The sequence below is a fragment of the Bidens hawaiensis genome, unplaced genomic scaffold (assembly GCF_021521415.1).
Source record: "Bidens hawaiensis isolate Kalapana, Puna unplaced genomic scaffold, B.hawaiensis_p1.1 tig00017038_1, whole genome shotgun sequence".
In the NCBI taxonomy this organism is placed as follows: Eukaryota; Viridiplantae; Streptophyta; class Magnoliopsida; order Asterales; family Asteraceae; genus Bidens; species Bidens hawaiensis.
In genome coordinates, this window is record NW_027492578.1 from 375,172 (window position 1) to 397,250 (window position 22,079).

The 22,079-nt window shown below is 41.5% G+C and overlaps 1 protein-coding gene across 1 annotated transcript; it reads left to right on the plus strand.

Annotated features, from left to right (window-relative positions):
- The first annotated feature begins 882 nt into the window (after positions 1 to 882).
- LOC143552810 (F-box/LRR-repeat protein At2g29930-like) lies at positions 883 to 21,738 on the plus strand. The gene is made up of 5 exons (XM_077042944.1): positions 883 to 1,188; positions 1,283 to 1,468; positions 1,515 to 1,847; positions 2,265 to 2,339; positions 21,673 to 21,738. Exons 1-5 carry the CDS (start codon positions 883 to 885, stop codon positions 21,736 to 21,738), a joined length of 966 nt encoding a protein of 321 aa, XP_076899059.1.
- The last annotated feature ends 341 nt before the right edge of the window (positions 21,739 to 22,079 follow it).

The following is a 22,079-nucleotide window of genomic DNA, read 5'->3' on the forward strand; positions in this document are numbered from 1 at the left end:
TTGAGTTAGCATAGTATAATCATTTAACTTTTTAGTAGTGATAACCTCCTACCTTTGTTGAATTCTAGACTGCTCTTTACAAGAATTAAGTGCTTAACGTCCATCCGGCACGGGCCTAGGTAGGCTCAGTCCGAGCGTGTGCTGTGCAGGTTGTAGAGTTGATAATTGAGAAACTGAAGGGACCATTTGAAAAAATGAAAAAAAAAATTGGACGAAAGTGGCGAAAATGGTTGAATCACCAGGACGATTTTGATAGTTGTATTTAAAAAAAAACATATAATTTTAGTAATTATTTTTTTATTTTAGAGTGAAAGTACTTTGGTAACTCGTTCTGACTTAACGAAAAATAACTAAAAAGTATTAGTGATATTTGAATCGGAATGCTAAAAAAAGGAACTATATAGAAACTAATAGACTTATATTTAGTGAATAATATAATTATGCATTTAGACCTTATGATTGAGATCTTATCTCCAAATACAAGTATGTGATCTCCTCCTATTTGGAGACAAGATCTTATCTAAATACATAATTTGTTACGTTTTATTTTTATTATTATTCAGTCGATTAAGTTAAGAGGGGCTATGGTTTATTTAGATAGTAGGGGATGTTTAATGTAATTTGTTTGACTATATATGAAGCATCTACTTCTGAAATGAATATGAAAAGAATATTTGACTCAATCTCCTTCTATCAAGTTTTCTTCTCCGAGGGTTATAACCCTATCATAATTATAATATATTCACTAAATATAAGTCTATTAGAAATTTTTAAAATTCAATTTGACACGCCAATTCTATAAAATCCCTGTGGCGATTTTGATTTCTGTTGCTTATTATTATTATTATTATTATTATTATTATTAACAGAAGCAGCATGAAGATGAAGAAGAAATCGAAGCGAAGCAAAAATAGTGTCGATTTGATCAGTAACCTGCCTGATCCTATCCTACACTTGATCCTTTCACGTCTTCCGACCACCGAAGAAGCAGTCCGAACAAGCATTCTGTCAACACCATGGAGGTACTTGTGGACTTCACTTCCATCTATAGACTTAGATTGCACTCGAGCCTCTACAAATTTTAATATGAACACATTCAAAGACTTCGTGTCTTCGGTTTTGGAAAACCAAACTCTAGATTTGGAGAGTGTTCGTTTACATTGTGCGAATTACTATAAAAAGTCGACGGTACGGCGGTGGATACACGCTGCGGCTATGCGAAAAGTCAAAAAGCAAGACTTGCTGTTTTCCCTATAATCTGGTCAAATACGATGCATTGGAGGTATTAAAGTTGTTCTTGTATAAAAGGCCTCTAGTGTTCCCTTTTGTCACTGGTGGTTTCCCTGCACTCAGGGTTCTTGAACTCAACAGTGTTCGATCGTTGGACCGTGATTTAGTACATCGGTTTCTTGATCGCTGCCCGTTGCTTGAGGATTTGACTTTGGTTGGCTGCTTTTCATTCTCAACTGTTAATCTTTGTATATCATGCCCGAATCTCAAGAATTCATAATCAGAAAATGGATGATGATTATTCTGATTCTGATTCCGATTCTGATGATGATGACGATGAGGAGGAGGAGGAGGATTATGATGAATTCTATAAAATACGGGGCTTGTGTGAACGCCTAAAGATTTCTTGCCCAAAACTGGCGTTTTTGGAGTATGTAGGTCAGCCGGCGTATGAAGTGATATGTGAAAACCTAGACGCCTTGAAGAAATCGATGGTTTACCCTGATGCTATGGCACAGAAAGGAAGATCATTTAAGTCATTTGGTGACAGCATATGCCAATTGTTTGCAGGAATTTCTCATGTGGAGTCTTTGTCCCTCAACCATTCTTTCATCCGGGTACTTACACATCTTTCTTTCTTTCTTTGTAACCATTTTTTATTTATATATTTAGCAAAAAGTTTGTAGACATGAATAGAAGACTATTTGCAAATCAAGACTAGAACATTAGCTTTAGGCTATATTATATTAGCATAATTCTTGTATTAATAATTCGTTGAAACCAACCAAACGATTTACAATGAAGTGGCAGGTAAGCGGGCAACAAGCTGCACCACAACCCCCTTTTGGATAGCAAACCCAATCCTACTAATAACAAAGTTTTGATTCTTGGATAGCAAACCCAATCCTATTATATTGATATTGCAGTAGCTGCATTTTGGTACCAAACTTTGAGTTTAGCTTATTTCTCATGTTCCGCTTATATGAAGTGCTAGATTATTAATGATTAAACATGGGAATCCTGTTATCTCATAGGCCATTAATGCTGCACGCGATCTAAATGGGAATTTCCCGGCATCTCTTGGTGAAGAAACGTGGATCGGCTCACTGGTAGACGATCAACTTTCCTCGGGTATGAGTATGCTATTTCACCGATGGTTCTCCGGAGTATGAGTTCTTCCACCTACAAAACGAGCAGCACCGTGAACTTACCCCTCAGAAAGGGACAGAGGGGTCCTCTTTGTGGTAACCCTCCGGTGTGAGAATAAGAGATTGTAGGAGAGGATAATAATAATCTGAGAGTGAGTAATGAATTGGAATGTATTTTCTTGCTTACCTCCCCTTGTGGAGGTGGTGTGGTATTTATAGTGTTAGGGTTTCCAATGATTGGGCTCAGATCCCATTAGGGCCTTTTTGGCCTCCTCCTATTGCTTTGCGCCATGTGTCCTTAGGACACCTGGTGCTTTTTCATTGATTATTCTCTGACCCAGGCATTTTACCTGACCCATGTGCAATCACGTGGTAGCACATGGGTTTTGCTGAGTTGTCCACCTTTCATTGGCAGCTGTCAACATCAGCATATTCTTATTCCTTAAAGGATACCTTCTGGAAGGTTGTCTGACGAGCACAATCAAGGTTGTCCTTATCCTGATTTGGAAAAGGACGGGGTTGATTATGTGCACGTGTGATATGCGCCTATCCTGAGGATGCGCGAAGTCTTCTCTTTATTCTCACGCGCAGATGTTTCATGCGCAGATGTGATATGCGCAAGCATATGTAATATGCGCCACGCGCAGATGTGATATGCGTGAGCATATATGATGCGTGAGCATGCGATATGCGCCACGCGCAGATGTGATATGCGTGAGCATATATGGTGCGCGAGCATGTGATACGCGTGAGCATATGTGATGCGTGAGCATATATGATATGCGTGAGCATATGTGATGCGTGAGCATATGTGATATGCGCCGTGCGCATAGGTTTTGGCTTTGTGCCTTCATGATATCTTGATTTCAAGCCTCTTGTCTATATCTTGTGGGTTGACCCGCCCCGCTCCGATGTTAAGGCGGGTACATACCTCTTCAAGCCCTCCCAGTCTAATGTGTGTCTTGTCTCGCGCGAGCGAGGTAAGATAGATATTAGACTTAATAGTTCTCTTTTAATAGGGTTTTGTCTTTTCCTTTTTTATTTCTCATCGTTGCGCGAAATTCTATCCTTGTGGTTGAAATGAATCGTCCATGTACGCGGTTGGTTGGTGCTGACATGCGTCAGAGATGGAGACGTGTCAGACTTTTCGTGTGCTCGAGGTGCTACAGTTGCCTTTCATGTCCCCTCACACAGTGTCAGGAACACGTGTCGCGCTCGTGTTGGCCTGCACCTGCGAGTGGGGGCGCGTGAACTCTGATCAGTACCTGTTTCGTTCCCTTTCATGTCCCCTCACACAGTTAGGAACACGTGTCGCGCTCGCGTTGGCCTGACCCTGCGAGTGGGGGCGCGTGAACTCTGATCAGTACCTGTTTCTCTCTCTCCTGGGCCTATAAAAGCAAGCCTTTTGAGTTATTATTCTTCATCTTCATTGTTATTTCAGAGCTTTCCTTTCCTTCCATTTTTATTCCGATTTCCGTTCTTGAAGTAACCTCTGTTTGATTTCACAGTTGTATGTCTGATAACCCAGACACCACAATCTCCCCAAGCAAACGCCGTGTAAAATCATTAGTCATGTCCACTTTGAAGAAGACCGGCAAGGGAAAACGGGCTGCTGAGGCCTCGTCGGAGGAGGTGGGGAAGGGCAAGACAATAAAGAGGTGGGATGAGATTCCCTGTAAATTGAGACAGTCTGATTTTGACAGTCTCATCGCCTCTCAGGGTTTTCTCCCTGAGTATGGCTGTATGCTTCCGGCGGCCGGGCAAACGGCGGCAGATCCGCCCACCGGCTATATCTCCTTATATTGCCATTTTTTCACTCACTGCAACCTTCGTCTCCCGATGACAAGGTTTATGGGTGCGCTGCTTCAATTTCATGGGATTCACATATCCCAAGTCCATCCTTTTGGACTTGTGCGCATGACTCATTTTGAGTTCATGTGCAAAGCTCAGCGCGAGGAGCCAACCCCTCGGCGCTTTCAATTTTTTTATAAGCCAAAAATCCAAGATTCTTGGTTCTCATTCGTTCCTCGCAGTCAGAAGGTCAAGTGCTGCACTGTTTCCTTCAAGAGCCTTCATGACTGGTCTGAGAAATTTTTCTATACTAAGGCTGGTGTGATTCCCATCCGCATGACCATGCGCGCGATCACTTCTGCGCCCGCGGATGTGAATGTTCTTAAGAACCCAACTGGCGCATGGGTTAATAAGTTGACTGCTGAACCATCCCCCGCCAAGAATATTTGCGAGGAAGCGCTGGTGGGGGTTGGCATGAGCAGGAGGTGGGCCGACAGCGCGACTGAGCCTGTTATCCAAGTTGATGGATTATGTGAGTTATTAGCTCATTGCATTATTTATGCGTGAATATAATTCGTTTTGCTGATACCATTTGTCTTGTTTTATGCAGTAAGCAAGGAGTACGTCCACGCCGCCTATGATGAGCATATGGAGGGTGGCTCTGTCGCGCTGGGCGCTGGGGAAGTTGGCTTCCCCGATCGCTTCGCTGATATGTTCATCCCTGTTGATTTGGGATTTTGCTTTGACAGCGATGCGCCTGGTAGGCCTTTGTACTTATGCTTATGCCTTTAGAATACCAAATTTGGTTAACATTTCTGTTGCACGTATTGTAGATGCGCTTGAGAACTATGAGCTGGAGCTCGCGGAAGAAGAGGTGGAGGAGGAAGCTGAGGTGCCACAACTCAATCGTAAGGCTAAAGGGAAAACTGGCGCAGGGGCCAGTAAAAAACAGAAGAAAAATGATGCCCCTGTTGCTCAGGATCCTCCTGCTCAAGCGAATGGACTTGAGAAAACCAAGGGGTTTACCTCCAAGTTTTCCTTGTCTTCTTTGCCTCTAGGTGTGGGTAGTCCTCCTGTCCACACGAGGTATGGTGCCGCCACCTCCTCTCTTCGCGCGGCGGAAAAGGGAACGGCGCTGCGCCTGCTGTTTCCTCTTCAACAGGTATACTTTGTTGATACTTTATGGTTTTATGAGCGTGATTCCGATAGAGTTATTAATGAATCTTTGCACACTCAAATGTTTGTAGAGCCGGCGACCTTGGTGGATCAACCTCAGGCGCAACAAGGTACCGAGGCTGCGCCGAAGGTTGCTTTGAAGTCCCCTGTTTTGCCCTCAAAAAGGGGGAAAATGGACTTCATGGCGATGTTTAACTCGCGAACGGCGGTGCGCCAAGGTATATATTGCGCTTTTATTTTCTGACTTTTTCCTTTTTAGATCAAGTCCTGAATCATTTCTCTTTGTTGGTTTTTTCATAGGCATTATAGCTGGCACACAAGCTGCTGGTGGCACTGCTGGCGCTGGCGCCAGCGCCGTTGGTTCTGCTCCTGCTCCTGCAAGCACTGAATCTCCCCTCATTGGGATTGCTAAGGAGCAGGAGGCTGTTTTACGCGCTGATCTCGCGGCGTCGAGACCTCCCTCACCTCCTCCTGCGCGCAGCCCTCCTCGCGAGACTGGTTTTGATTTTTCCAGGTCGCAGAAGAAAAGGCCTGTTACAGAGGAAGATGAGGAGGTCCATTTTGAAGACTCCGATGGCGGCCGCGCAAGCCCTGTAGCGCCATGAGATTTCGTGGCGCAGTCTTCTCATGAGGCTGGCGCTGACTTTTCTGCTTGCTCCCCGCAGGTATAAGTTCGTTTTGCTCCGCTGCGCGGACTTCCATATTAGTGTTTAGATGACTAGAACGTTGCTTTGTGTTTGCAGGAAGCCGATCACATATACCGCCCGAGATGGAATATTACTGAGGATAGCTCATTTCAGTCCATGGGGGTGTGTGAAGACTTCTGGGCTCACTCCGTGCCTCCAGCTGAAAGGAGGTTTCAGGATGAGCGCGCCCGCGTGGACTTGCTCAACGACCATCTTTTCGCTGGGTCAGCGTTCTTTGCTGCCTCCCAAGAGCTTCGCTATGATTATGTAAAGGTGCGTGATGCTCTTGCGGAGGCCAAGCAAGAGGCTAAGATATCTGCTTGGAATCTTTCTGACGCTCGAGAGAGAGCTGAGAAACTCCAAGCAGAACTCAGCGAGAACCGAGCAAGTGCCAACGCTGCCTTCGTGAAGCGCGGACATGAGCTGCAGGCTGCGCGGGAGAAGCTGCAGGCAGCAGAGGCGGACGCGGCCAAGTATGCGCGGCGAGTGCGCGACTTGGAGCTGGATGCAGAGGCGCGTGACCAAGCGCTTGTGCAGTCTATCACTGACAAATCTTCATTAGAGAGTGAGGTTGCGCGCCTGAAGAAGGAGCTTGAGGCCGCGCGGGCAGAGAAGGATGAAGCCCTAGTGACGGCAGCGTCTAGCCAAGAAGCGCTCGATGCTGCGCGAGCGGAAAGGAAAGAGGCCTTGGCGGCAGCAGCGTCCGACAGAGAGGAGCTGAAACAGACCAAGGAAACTGTTGAGTTGTTAAACTCTTAGATTCCTGCTCTTGAGACGTCTGTTTCTTCCCTCGCGCAGGATCACCAATGGCTAGTCTCACAGGGTATGACTCGTTGCGCTTATGCGATGAAATACTCAGACGAGTTTCAGACCCTTGTGATGGATTGCAACGCTGCCTCGCGCTTGGTGGGTCGAGCTGAAGGGTTTAAGGATGGCTGTGAATATAGCATGCTGAAGAAGAACCCATCCGACTACCCTTATCAGCTCGACGTTGTCTGCGCGGACATGGCCGAGGTGGGGGAGAAGTATTTGAATACTCCCATTCCCATCCTTGAGCAGGTATTTTAACCTTAATGAGTTTACCTTGACTTATTTTCCTAGTCTTTTTGTACTCACACTTTTCCTTATGCTTTGCAGATAGCCTTGCTTGCTGATCAGCCCGATCTCGGCGCTCTAAAGAAATTACTTGACGAGTGTGAAGGGGCTGGCGGCGGCGATGATGGCGCGGGCAATGCTGCCTCTGCTAGCGGCTCTGGCGTGGCCAAAGGACCCGCTCCTGACACTATTGTGATAGAAGACGACTCCATTCAAGACGAACAGCTTGACTATGGCAAGTTTGGAGATGACGAGGAGCGGGCTGCGCCAGATGCTGAGGGAGGTAATGATGAGGGCGATGAAGAGGCTGACGTCGACATAGAGACTTGAGAAGCCCTTCATGTTTTTTTTTTTATTTGCAGTTTGTATCTCATCATTTTGTAAATTCATTCCATGTTTTGGAATGAAATTTTGTTTTTCCCTTATTCGCATCTTGCGCATTCCCCATTCATCTCTTTATATTGCATGTTTGCTTGTTGAATATAAGATATGCTTGCACGTTGAAATATGAACAAGGTTGTAAGGAAATTATTTTACTTAATCCTTGTCATATTTTAAGTGATTTTGCAATATCCTGACTATGTTGACACGTGCCTTGGCGTTTCATTATTCCTCTTTTGCGCGACGTTATCGCGCATTTATTATAGGGAATTATGAGTTTTTTAGCCTTTACGTGTCAGTATGTGTTACTCTGATATCCATTACAATTCCATGCGCGACCTCGACCTGAGACCTTAACAACTATGTTTTGGCATGTGCTTTGCCTTAGTTGTGCTTAGGTATTTTTATGGTCTAGTTGCGCAGCATGTAGGATGGATCTTATGAGTGATTTGAGCTAAGGCTCGTATTATTGGGCTAAGGCCCTGAGCTAAGGCTCATATTATTGGGCTAAGGCCCTGACGTTTTAGAGTTAAAACTCGTTAACGCGTTTGAGCTTGAAGCTCGCGCATGTATGTTTTACTTCGTTTTATTTTTGTTTTGATGTCAATACAATGTTGTCATATTGCTCAAAATTAATAAAGGGAAGTGTGAAACATGTATGCAAAAGGTAATAGAACACACATTAAGAGAAGATAGCGCGTATCATTATTCATAATGGCTTAAAAAGCCTTGATTACAAACTTGACAATTTTTACATGAAACATTTTCTAAGCTGTGCTGCGTTCCATGCGCGCGGGATCTTCTTTCCATTCAAATCTTTTAAAGCGTATGCGCCTTTTCCCAATTCTTCCGAGACTTGATAAGGTCCCTCCCAATTGGGGGACATCTTTCCCGGGGGTATCGCGCGGCTAGCTTCATTGTTTCGAAGGACAAAATCATTCTTCTTGAAGTGGCATTCTTTCACGCGCTGATTGTAATACTTTTCTAGTTTTTTCTTGTATTTGGCTTCACTGATGATAGCCGCTTCTCTGCGCCCTTCAAGTAAGTTGAGATCCAACCTTCTTTCTCGCTCGTTATCAATCTTACTCATCATGAGCACTCTATGGGATGGGCATCCAATTTCTGCTGGAATCATAGCCTCCGTTCCATAGGTTAGGCTGAACGGGGATTCGCCATTGCTGGTTTTACTTAATGTCCTGTGCGCCCACAGGACATTAGGTAGCTCCTCGACCCATGAATGGGATTCTCCCTCCAACCTTTTCTTCAGCCCATTTAGCAAGCTTTGGTTCGCGCGCTCCACTTGGCCATTCCCCTGAGGGTGGTATACTGAAGTGAAGATTTGGTTGATGCGCAATTCCTTGAGCCAGCTGGATATCTTCCTGTCGGTGAATTGTTTGCCATTGTCGCTCACAATTTCCATGGGCAGGCCAAAACGGCATATGATGTGGCTCCAGATAAATTGCTTCATCGCCTCGGCTGTGATTTTTGCTAGTGGCTTGGCTTCAACCCATTTTGTGAAATAGTCTACTGCCACTACCAAAAATTTTACTCGCCCTTGCGCTTGCGGTAGGGGACCCACAATATCGATTGCCCATTTGTGGAAAGGCCATGCGGAGGTCACCGGAATCAAGTTGTTCTTTGGCCGCATGGTGTTTGGCGCATAGCTCTGACACGCTTTGCATTTTTGGATCTCTTTTAACGCGTCCAAGTACATGCCTGGCCAATAGTAACCTGCGCTCATTGCCTTGGCAACCACCATGCGCGGGCCAGCATGTATTCCACAGATTCCTTCGTGTATCTCTCTGATCACATAGCTTGCTTCCTCAGCATCTAGGCATTTCATGAGCGGTCCAAGATAAGAGCGTCGATATAATGTACCATCAAGCAGTTCATAGTTCTGCGACTTGTGCCTTATCTTCCTCGCCTGTGTGCGATCGTTCGGTACCTTTCCCTCTTTCAAGAATTCCATTATTGGAGTTATCCATGATGAAGGGGTTGTATGAATTACAAGGACAGACTTCGCTCCCACCGACGGGTTGCTCATTACTTCTACCCTGACATCTTTGCCAAAGTGATCGAAGCTGGTTGATGCCATCTTACTCAGCGCGTCAGCAGACTTGTTTTCACTGCGCGGAATATGTATGATTCTGAATAAGTCAAATTGCTCGATGAGCTTTTTCGCCTGCTCTAGATACAGAGGCATGGTGTTCTCCTTGGCATCATAAAGGCCATTGACCTGTGCTGCTACCAAGTATGAATCAACATGGGCCTCTAGCTTTTTAACTCCGAACTTGTGCGCGATGCGCAGACCAGCCAGCAGGGCTTCATACTCAGCTTCATTGTTGGTGCTCTTGAAATCCAACCTGATTGCGTAACTATACTCATGACTTTCTGGATCCACCAGCTTGAGGCCTGCGCCGGACCCTTCATTGTTTGAAGCTCCATCAGTGAATAATCTCCAAACATTTTCTTCATTATTGGCTCGCGGAGGGTCTACCTCGCGCTGAGCCTCTTCAATTTTTCCTTCAGGGATTTCTGCGATGAAATCAGCTAAGACTTGTCCCTTTATTGTTGGACGGGGCTTATAGGCGATCGTGTGCTCTCCTAATTCCAGCGCCCATTTTGTCAGCCTTCCTGAGAGCGCGGGACGCCGCAAGACTTGCTGGATGTTGTAACCAGTCAGAACTTCAATAGGATGACCATTGAAATATCTATGAAGCTTGCGCGACGCGTGTGTTAGTGACAAAACTAACTTTTCCATGATAGAGTAGCGCGTCTCAGGATCTGTCAGCACCCGACTCACATAATAGATTGGTGTTTGGATTCCCTTGCGATCCACCAACAACACTGCGCCGATGGCGCGCTCTCCTGCTGACAGGTACAATGTTAGAGTTTCGCCAGGAAGTGGAGCTGTGAGCGCAGGCAGATTTATCAGACATTCTTTTATCTCACTGAAAGCTTGCTCGGCCTCAGGCGTCCACTTGAATTGGCTTTTCTTTAGGCAATTTCTCAATGTGTTAACGAATGGGGTATATTTGCTTGCATGGTTCGCTAGGAACCTGTTGATTGATACCAATCTACCATTCAACTTTTGAACTTCTTTCATGGTGGATGGTGAGGGCATGTCAAGGATAGCCTCCACCTTCTCTGGGTTCACCTTGAAACCATCCTTGGTGACCATTACACCGAGAAATTTCCCTTCTTCTACGCCAAATGTGCATTTGCTCGGGTTGAGCTTCATGTTTACTTCCTTTAGGCGCTAAAGGGTTTCTTCGATGTCTTTGAGAATTTGTTTTTCCTCCCTGCTTTTGATCACCAAATCATCCACGGAGACTTCTAGGTTTCTTCCAATTTGCTCGTTGAAAACCGCGTCCATGAGTCTTTGGTAGGTGGCTCCCGCATTCTTCAAACCAAAGGGCATTTTTGTGTAACAAAAAACACCCTTGTCGGTTCTGAAGGCAGTCTTGTCCTCGTCTTGTGTGGCCATTTGAATTTGGTGATAGCCCTTATAGGCATCCAGAAAACATTTGAGCTTAAATGGCGCCACGGAGTCCACCTTCGCGTCAATGTTTGGGAGGGGGTAACAATCTTTTGGACATGCTTTGTTGAGGTCTTTGAAGTCAATGCACATCCTCCATGACCCGTTGCTCTTCTTTACCATCACAGGATTGGCTACCCATGTCTGGTATCGTATTGGGCGGATGATGTTTGCGCGCAGTAGATCCTCTACTTGCTCATTCATGGCCTTTGCCTTCTCATCCCCCATGATTCTCTTCTTTTGAGCAATTGGCTCTACGGACTTGAACGTGTTGAGAGAATGTTGCGCCAGGTCTCGCGGAACCCCAGTCATATCGGAATGTTGCCACGCGAAGACCGACATATACGTTGTGAGCAATCTTTTCATTCTCAACCTTGTGTCGTCTGATATCGTAGCTCCAATTGTGATTGTTTGCTCTGGGAATTTTGGGTTGAGAATCCATTCCTCTGGCGCGTTGTTTGCCATTGGAAGTTTCATTCTCCCTTCCCGCGGAATACTTGTCACTGCGCACAAATGATCTCGGTATACAAATGTTACACCTGTTGGTGTTGGGAACCCTAACGCGCCGTGCGCTGGCGACGGTATGGCGTTGAATTGGGCAATCGTTCCTCTACCCAAGATCATATTGTGGCATGAAGTGGTGGGCAAGACCAAGAAGTTGACAATTTCAGCTCGCTTGTGTTTCTCATCCCCCATAGTTACTTCAAATTGTATCTGACCTAAGGGGTGAATGATTTCATTTGAAACACCCGAGATTGGTGAATTCACAATTTCGAGCCTTGCTTGGTCTGCTGGATCCAACTTCCTGAAACATTGCTCATACATGATGTCTGATTCACTGCCAGTGTCCACCAGGACTTTTGACACTTCATAATGAGCAATGTGTGTAGTGATGACTAGAGGACTGATGATAGAAGGGCCTCCCCTGATTCTTGGGAAGATTACTTGTTGCTCGCGCCAATCTCCTTGGACTTGCGCGCTTCTCTTTCTCGATCTTTGCCCTTGCCTTCCTCCCTCGGCTACACAGATTCTTTTGAACTTTTTGCTGGCTGAGGCTCCATCTGGTTGTTCATTCTCTGGTCTTGAGTTTTTCACCAGGTGAGCCAACTTGCCTGATTTCACATCTCTTTCAATCGCATCCTTCAAATGGTGGCATGCATCGGTGTTGTGTTCTGTGGACTTGTGAAACTCACAATACTTGCCACTGTTTGGTGGTCCCTTATAGTGTAGTGGCTTGGGGCTTTTAAACTGGACATTCTCTGTGCTTAACACTTGTGAAGGCGTTTTAGTGAGGGGAGTCCATATTCTTGGTAGAGGTCTGTTAGGCTCTCTGCCCCCTCCCTCTTGTCACCCTCTCCGCGATTACGACTGTCTTTTTGGGGCTGGGGTGAGCTTGGTTGCGCCTGCTTTTCTGCGGGAGAAAAACTGGTTTGTTGCAACCTGGACCATACAGAGTTTTGTTTGCCCCTCCTTTCGTTGTTGCGCGGTGCTTCTGCTTGGTGCCCTCTTTCTCTTGCTCTATCTTGGGCAATTTGTTTTTCATTTCGCGCGAAGACTCGCGATGCTTCCATTAGCTTGGCCCAAGTGGTTGGCATGCCATCTCTGCTCACGAGAGCTCTGCGGAGTTGATCACTGCGCGCACCTTGTATAAAGGCCACGCGCAAGAGTTGCTCAGTGATACCTCCAATTGCAAGAGATTCCTGATTGAAACGAGTTATGTAGTCTTCAATCGTTTCATCATTCATGCGCACGCAGTGCATGATGTCATCAGGGTCGCGCGTGTGTCTGCGCTGCTGTACGAAGTGAGCTTGGAACTTCTCCAATAGCTCTTCGAACCCATCAATTTGCCCAGTCGGCAAGCTTTCGAACCAGACACGCGCCGCGCCCGTGAGGCAGCGAGCAAACATGTGACACCATGTTGGCAACGTCCAGCTTTCTAGGTTTCCAGTGTTATAAAAACCTTGTAAGAAATCGTCTGGATTTGTTGTGCCATCGTACTTGCCCAACCCACTTGGCATCTTGGTTTTGTGTTGAATGGGAGCCTTCGCGATGCGCTCAGTGAATTTTGAATGCTTCACCAAGATGGCTGGCCTGTACGGTGTTGTTACGTCCACTTGCCCTCTCGCTGGTGGGTTGTACGGTGTGTACAGATCCATATCGGCTTTGGCCCCAGGCGCTATGTTCATGTGCGCGCGGAGCTGTGAGCCTCCTGCATGAGTATCTCGCGTCTTCCTCATGCTGTGCACTTCTTCATCACTAAAATCAGCGTGTTCAGTGTGAGCAGAGTGACCATCTTCCGGCGCGCGCGCCCTTTTTGTTGTTCCTTGAATGGTTTGCTTATCAAACGCGAGCCTTTGTGTTAAGTCGGCTAACTTTTTGTGTTTGACCAGCTCATTGTATTTGTCCATTAAACGCCGTTGTTCGTTTATGAGCCATTCTTTAGGGTCATTTGTTTCATCTTCTGGACCCATTGGTCCTTTTTGTTTCGCGCCGGTCAAATTTTGGAACGTGAGATCGTCTGGAGGAGTTTCAGTCTGGCTATGAGGAGTTGTGATGAAGGGATGGTTACTGGTGGTGCGCGCAGAATCACGCGGCACCCTCAGAAACTGCTGTCCCTCATTAACATCCTCACGCTCAATATCCTCCAGAACTTGATCGCTGTTTCGAACACCAGAAACCATGGTGAAGTTTTTCAGAGAGAACAGATGAGATTTTGTTGCCGTTGTAACAGGTGATGGCGCCAATGAAGAAACGTGGATCGGCTCACTGGTAGACGATCAACTTTCCTCGGGTATGAGTATGCTATTTCACCGATGGTTCTCCGGAGTATGAGTTCTTCCACCTACAAAACGAGCAGCACCGTGAACTTACCCCTCAGAAAGGGACAGAGGGGTCCTCTTTGGGGTAACCCTCCGGTGTGAGAATAAGAGATTGTAGGAGAGGATAATAATAATCTGAGAGTGAGTAATGAATTGGAATGTATTTTCTTGCTTACCTCCCCTTGTGGAGGTGGTGTGGTATTTATAGTGTTAGGGTTTCCAATGATTGGGCTCAGATCCCATTAGGGCCTTTTTGGCCTCCTCATATTGCTTTGCGTCCTCCTATTGCTTTGCGCCACGTGTCCTTAGGACACCTGGTGCTTTTTCATTGATTATTCTCTGACCCAGGCATTTTACCTGACCCATGTGCAATCACGTGGTAGCACATGGGTTTTGCTGAGTTGTCCACCTTTCATTGGCAGCTGTCAACATCAGCATATTCTTATTCCTTAAAGGATACCTTCTGGAAGGTTGTCTGACGAGCACAATCAAGGTTGTCCTTATCCTGATTTGGATAAGGACGAGGTTGATTATGTGCACGTGTGATATGCGCCTATCCTGAGGATGCGCGAAGTCTTCTCTTTATTCTCACGCGCAGATGTTTCATGCGCAGATGTGATATGCGCAAGCATATGTAATATGCGCCACGCGCAGATGTGATATGCGTGAGCATATATGATGCGTGAGCATGCGATATGCGCCACGCGCAGATGTGATATGCGTGAGCATATATGGTGCGCGAGCATGTGATAAGCTTGAGCATATGTGATGCGTGAGCATATATGATATGCGTGAGCATATGTGATGCGTGAGCATATGTGATATGCGCCGTGCGCATAGGTTTTGGCTTTGTGCCTTCATGATATCTTGATTTCAAGCCTCTTGTCTATATCTTGTGGGTTGACCCGCCCCGCTCGATGTTAAGGCGGGTACATACCTCTTCAAGACCATGACCCATGGGTCGAAGAGGCGCAACAACACATCGAAACATAAAAATCCGTTCAAGATTATGTAGAAGACCGACATCAGAAAGCAACGGTGAGGTGGGAATTGGAAAGAAAAGAAATTTAAAATTTGTTATATTGTTGAGTACATGGCTATATTGTACATACGAAGCTTCATGCAAAATTGAACCAATAAAGCATAAAAAAAGTATGTTACCTCAAGTGCCTATATTATATAAAGCATTCAGTATTCAGTCAAACACATTACCCGTTCTTCCTCATTTCCACTCCCCGCTTACTTATCATTCTACTGCAATAACTCCACTTTTACCATGAATCTCAAGAGATTCAACTTTAAGGAACCTCCACTGTTCCTTCTCCTAACAGAGGCTACCAAAGTTACTAAGACTCGAGCTACAACATAGCGAACAATCAAAATCCATTCAAGATTATGGAAAAGAACCGAATTCAGAGAGCAACAGTGATGTCGAAAGTGAAAATGAAAAAAGGGTTAAATTTCTTATATTATTAAGTAAAGAGCCTTTATGTACATACGGAGCTTCATGCAAAATTGAACCAATAAAGCATAAGAAAAGCATGTTGCCTCAAGTGCCTATATTATATAAAGCATCTGATATTCATTCAAACACCTTACCCCATCTTCCTCATTTACACTCCCCTTATCAAATTCTTCAATAACTCTACTGCTACCATGAGTCGCAAGAGATTCAAGTTTAGGGAACCTCCACCTCCTCCTCCTTCACTGATTCTTCTCCTAACAAATGCTACCAAAGTCACCAACATTCTGGCTCTAGGGTCGAAGAGAATCAACAACTCAACAAACAATCAAAATTCGAACGAATTTAAGGAGAAGAACCATCATCAAAGAGAGATGGGAACGTAGAAAATGAAAAGAAAACAAATGTTAAAGTTGTTTGTAACATCCCAACTTAAGGTTTATGGTTTCTTATTATCATAAAGCATATAACTTTTTTATAATTATAACTAATGACATTATTGAACTACGAATAACAAAGCATACTAATATAATGAGGTGGTGTATAAACAAATGATATATTACCTAAATCCAAAAATTACAATGTCATCCTACATTAACTTTGCTTAATTCCTTTATACCAAAATTACTATTATTATACTAATATATGTTTATAAAAGATTGTAATAGAAGATATAAAATACCATCCACTATGATAATCTTGAAAAAGTCATTTTAATAGATTATAAAACACATTTTAACTTGTGATTTGTCGTCATACCCATTCTTTTAAACTAGGTAATAAAAGCCGTCACATTGTGACGAAGTTACGACATGAATACGGTATCCGTTATCAAATAGAATATAAACAAAAGTAAAAGCATAAGAACCACATTAGAAAATAAAGTTTAAAAACCATTTAGAAATTTAGAAGATAGAATTAATGAAACTCGTAAATTTTAAGTCTAGACTTTGATTATTCAGGTATTTACTTTTAATGTTTATTTAAATTGTTGAGTTGGTTTAACGGTTAATGGAACATTTTCTAATTCTTGATACCCAAGTTCATGTCCCCACTAAAGTAGTTTTTTTTTTGGACCTTTTGGTTATCCATATATGTTATGTATTGATTGTTGTATTGGGTTTTCTTAATTAGGTTTTCTCAATTATGTTTTATTTCTTTTAGATATGGCGAAATTATTTCTTAGGGTTAGTTCTTGTACATGTAATGAACCTAATTAATACCAACAGAATTCACATCGAGTCGTCATAACATCAATATTTTTGTTTTAATAATGCTATCTTGACGGAATTTTTTATCGGGTTTAGTTCCGAAACGTAACGAACATAGTCGATACCATGTAAAATTTTTGTATCATATGTTGTATACAGGTATCATTATTATTCTAGGTGTTTAGAGCATTCTCAACCCATTCTCTAAAGTTGTCAAACCCATATAATTTAGGGTAAATTTTATGAAAACCATCAAAATCACCTCTCCAATTCATTCTCTATTATATGGATGAGTTATATGACAACTAAAGTAAATCTCTAAATATAGGGACTCATTTTTTATCCATACCATATAATATATCAATATCTCTCAATCACCATTTACTATATAATAAGATAAAAGAGAAAAAAATAATAAAGAATTAATTTATGGATATGAATAAGGAATAGAATGTGGAAGAATTTTGAAAAATGATAGATAAATTTATGGAATTGTGTTTTTTTAGCTAAATTATAAAGAAAATATATGGAATGTGATGTGAATGCTCTTACTAATTTGTGTTTTGGTTTTAAGATATGTATGGGTACGAACCTAGCTAATACCAACGTAATATGTGTCCATCGCCGCAACGCGACAGGTTACTCCTAGTTATGTATAATTATCGATAGTAATGCATACCTATTGACATGATCCCTTTTTAGGGAAGCTAGTTTTTCTTTTAGAGTAAATTATGGTTTTATCCATTATGATTTTTTCTCATTTAACTTGTTCAACATGTAAACTTATGATAAATTAACCCCTTACGTTTAAAATAGCTTACAGGTTTTGTCACAATAGTGTTGTAATGTTACTACGTGTAAAGGCATAACATTTAATTCACATAAGTTAGTAAATATCTCAATTGCATGAAATGGAGATTATTTTAGTTCGATTTTTTTATTCATCATCTTCTTATTTCCCATTTTGTTTTGGTGAGGCCCACACACACAAAACATGCATATGATCCTTCTACTTGACTAGTCAAAGAGATTTTTAATACACAACACAGATATACCGTATCTTTGTTTGACTAGTCAAAGAGATTTTAAATAGATTGCCATAAGATCATCCTACTTTTGAAATCATCATAACAGGTTATTATTATTTAACATTCTACGCATATAAATCCTTAATAAAATCATTTTATAACATGTTAATTCAACTCATCATATGTTAATATTATATGTTAGAATAGAATGTATGTGTGAAATTACTTAATGTCGAACTTATTGAAAGAATTGATTAAGGTACATATGTTCAAGCATTACGTTTTATAACCCGATATTATATGTAAGAAAATTTTTGGGATGAATACTTGAGTTAAAATTTATAATTTTATATTGTAATTATGAATCACGGTTTTGAGGATGAAACCTTTGTAAGGTTGATTTATTAATTATTAATCGTTATAAAGCTTGTGGTGGAGTGGTAAGGAAGAGACTCGATGTTCCATGTAACCTAGTTCGATTCATGCAGATGATGATGATGACGAGAAACTAGACGAGTAGGTGATGTTCACTAGTTGGATCCTTGAACTAACGAGTTTATCTCAACGCACTATCATGCCTTCAGGCGAGTGCTCACGAACGTTGGACTTAAGTTAGGGTTTTCTCATATCAGAAGGCGAGTGTATCCTTATATGATAAATTAACAGTAGCCTAGGGATGAGATTTTTTTCTCGAATACTCGTACATGTACTTGTTCAGTACTCGTATTTGTACCCATATGTGTCTATTGGGTACGCGTATGAGTACCCAAGCTTACTGATTTTAGGTACGAGTACTTTCGGGTACATGTACGAGTATAAGTACGGGTATTACGGCACATGGTACCCGTTTAGAATATGTAGGGACTTTTATTAGGTTTCCAACACTCATTACTTAACTTTTAACCGAGATTTTCAAGACCTAATATATATAAGTTGAATCAGTTCCTTCCCTATCTATATGTGTATATTCATATATTTTTATTTCATGTATATGTAATTGTGTATATCATTAAATATCATGTACTAACTTTCTCTCTTGTTTTTTTATATAAATTGAGGAAACAATAAACAAAGAAAAGGAAAAGGGGAAATGGAAAGATTAATGGTGAAGATTAAACAAATGTTTTCTTTGCATAAGTTCATTTCATTTTAAACATTTTGATAAAAAAAAAATTTGAAGACTTTGTATGTTTTGGAATTCATTACTTGTATACGAATGAATTTTATATTATGGTTTATTTCATTGCTAGTTTTAGTATTATGTTTTTGTTGTGTTATTATGGTCTTGGTTTTGGTATTATAGATAATTGGTTGTCGGTATTGTACGGTACTTATACCAAGTTTGGTGGAATTTTAATAAAAAAAGATCAAAGTGGTACCAAAGTGAGTACTGTACCCGTACCCGCGCCATAAATATGGGTACGGGTACCCAAATGTAATGATTTTAGGTACGGATACTTTCGGGTACATGTACAACGGTACAGTACTGATCTCATCCCTACAATAGCCCATTTGAAGGATTCGTTAAAAAAATAACTATCTATTAGTCAATATCGACCTACCTACCTCTAGTAGTGTCCAAAATACCCGAACCCGATTAACCCGACCCGACCTACGAATAAGCTAATTAGGGTCAGATTAAATAGGGTTAAAAAGTACTAATTGGGTTATTCAGGTTAACCTGATTAACCCGCATTGTTATTAGGGTCAAGTTTCGGGTTTGTTTATGAAAAAATGGGTCTCGGGTTAACCCGATTAATAGTTATTATGTGAAAGTTTTGGATCGTAGTGTATCGTATTGTAATTTTATAAACTTTAATTGATCAACATGATTATGATATCCCATATGTATGTTTATGAGGCCCATTTTTTTTTCTAAATTGTAAACGTATAAATCGAACATAAAGAAAGAAACAGTTTGTTAACTAGTACATCTTACATAAGCAGTCAAAGAAAAATAAGATAACATGTAAAAGTCTTTTGTCTAATCAAGATACAGAGTAACCCGACAAATCCGAACCTTAAGAGAGTCAGGTTGCGGGTTAGTTTTTAGTTTTTGAATTACAATGCTATAAACTTATAATATGGTAAAAGGGTGTAGCAACAATGCATATTCTTTTACTGTCATTTGAAGTATAAGAACAGAAAAAAGAGCTACTTGACTGCTTTATTTCATGATACAAGATAGTTCAAAGGTTTATGTTAGTTACGGAATAAGTAGTGGTTTGTTATTAATTTTAAACTTTTCCGGCTTGGCTATTTATTTAAGTATATACATCTATACATCTATACTGCATAATAAAGCATCAAAATCTTCTACCACGTGGCATTCTAGTGTTCGTAGTTGATTTCAGTAGGTTTTTTTTTAAGACTAGTTGTGTTATCGTTTGTGATGGGCATTGGATGTTGTTAAGGCATTTTGTTCTTGCATGTGTTTTTCTGTAAAAGCTTATGTTAAAAGTCTGATATAATTTTGTTTATTGTTTCGAACTTACTATTCGAAGTTTTGGTTTGAATGAAATATATTAATGCATCAGAGTTGGATTCAAGGGTTCAGTGTGGCTTTTACGCTTAATGTTTTGTACCTTTAGTCTTAAATTAGTGAAGACTAAGATATGATATTGATAATGGCAAATAAGTGTTGTGGTCAACTATTGCACGGTTACATTCTATTTAGTGCTGACAGTCAACAATGTTTTGTACCATTAGTTAAAAATTTGTGAAATAACATATGATATTAGATGCTCACGTCACATATGACACGTTACATGCTATGAAATCACACCCATGTTTGATTATGTTTTACACACTTCTTAGGTATAAATGGTTTTGATTTGTTCTACGACCAGGAAACCATGTACTATTCTGGTTTTGATTCGTTTTACGACCAGGAAACTCATGTATTATTCACACAAGTAAGGTTTTGATTCGCAATGTGACTCAAAAACCTTTAGTCTATTATTTGATCCGAAACAATTAAAGTTGATATCAAATTAGTCACAATCAAAGAAAGAATATTAATTTGGTCCGAAGTTGTAAAATGGATATTAAATTAGTGGAGACTAGAAGAAAATTTGATCCCGAGTCAGACAGGTTGATATCAAATTAAGGTTAACATTGATCTAATCCAAAACTAGTAAAGTTGAAATCATATATAGTCTTAAAGCCGCAAACAAAAGCCAAGATATCCAAAATAAATCAAATAATATTGGAAAAAGAAGACACAAACCATGAGCACACACTGGTACCACCACATTTTGCCCACGGGACTGGTCCGTCGTGTGCTAGACGTGACGACGACGCTGGTGTCGCTTAGGTGGATTTCTACATTTTTTTTTGTATTAACTTGTTGTAATGTTTGTATATAGGGGTGTCAATTCTTGACACGACCCGAAACCCAACCCGAACTCGACACGAAAAAAAACAGGTTTTGGGTCGACTAACATGACCCGTTCAAAAAACGGGTCGGGTTCGGGTTGACATGTTTTTTAAACAGGCCGGGTTCGGGTTGACCTGTATAAAAATAGGTTGACCCGTTAACCCGTATAATATTAGATATTTTAAATTAATTTTATATTCCCTCTTTAGTTTTAAAATGTGTTGGAGAATTTAATTATTTTTCATTCCTCATATTACCTTTTTAGGTCTCCTCTCAAATACTATTTTTCGTGAACGACACTTTTAAATTCTCAACCAGAGTTTCGTTACCCAAGATGCATTTCTTCTTTCCATTCACCAATATGCATGAACATATTGGTCAAATCCATCTATATCTAAATCGACTCATGCTTAAATTTTATTTGAATTTTGCAATATGTGGTTTTGATTTTACCATAATTTGTATATCTGATTATATAAATTAAACTGTTTAAAAAATATGGGTTAAACGGGTTGTGTTCGGGTTGACCCGAATTTATGTGTGTGCGAGTTAGGGTTGACATATTTGACACGAATAATAATATGGGTCGGGTTCGGATTGCACATTTCAACCCGTCAACCTGCCAACCCGCAACCCGTTAACCCTTCAACCCGACACGTTTGACACCCCTACTTGTATATATAATAATCGTTTTATTTTTATTGTTTCGTTGTAATATTGAATTCCAGCCGATTGTTGATAAAGAGAAAACCCTAAGACCATCTCCAATGCAAGGAAAAAAAAAGAGCCCTTAGTTGCCCTTAATGATGTGGCTAATGACATGGATGAGAGAGATATGAGAGAGAGTGGAAAAGGCCCTTAGCTAAGGGCTTAAAAAAGGAGAAGAGAATGGTGTTTTGTGAGAGGAGATGTGGGACCCACAAGATAATGGTCTCTTGCAAAGAAAAAATTTTGATATTAGTTAGCTTATGTGGCACCGGTAGATTAGAAGGACACATGGTAAGGGTCACTTGCATTGCGGGTAGTTAATATAAATTTTGTTTGTAAAAAAAGAATGAGAGGGAAATAAGTTTGGCTTCCATTTCAAAAAACCATTTTCAAAACAAACAATATAAATAATATGTATATATAAATA

Coding starts and splice junctions, on each gene's coding strand:
- LOC143552810 (XM_077042944.1), top strand. CDS start 883: ATGAAGAAGAAATCGAAGCGAAGCAAAAATAGTGTCGATTTGATCAGT. Junction 1,848..2,264: donor TCAACCATTCTTTCATCCGG/GTACTTACACAT, acceptor GTTATCTCATAG/GCCATTAATGCTGCACGCGA. Junction 2,340..21,672: donor AAACGTGGATCGGCTCACTG/GTAGACGATCAA, acceptor ATTGAATTCCAG/CCGATTGTTGATAAAGAGAA.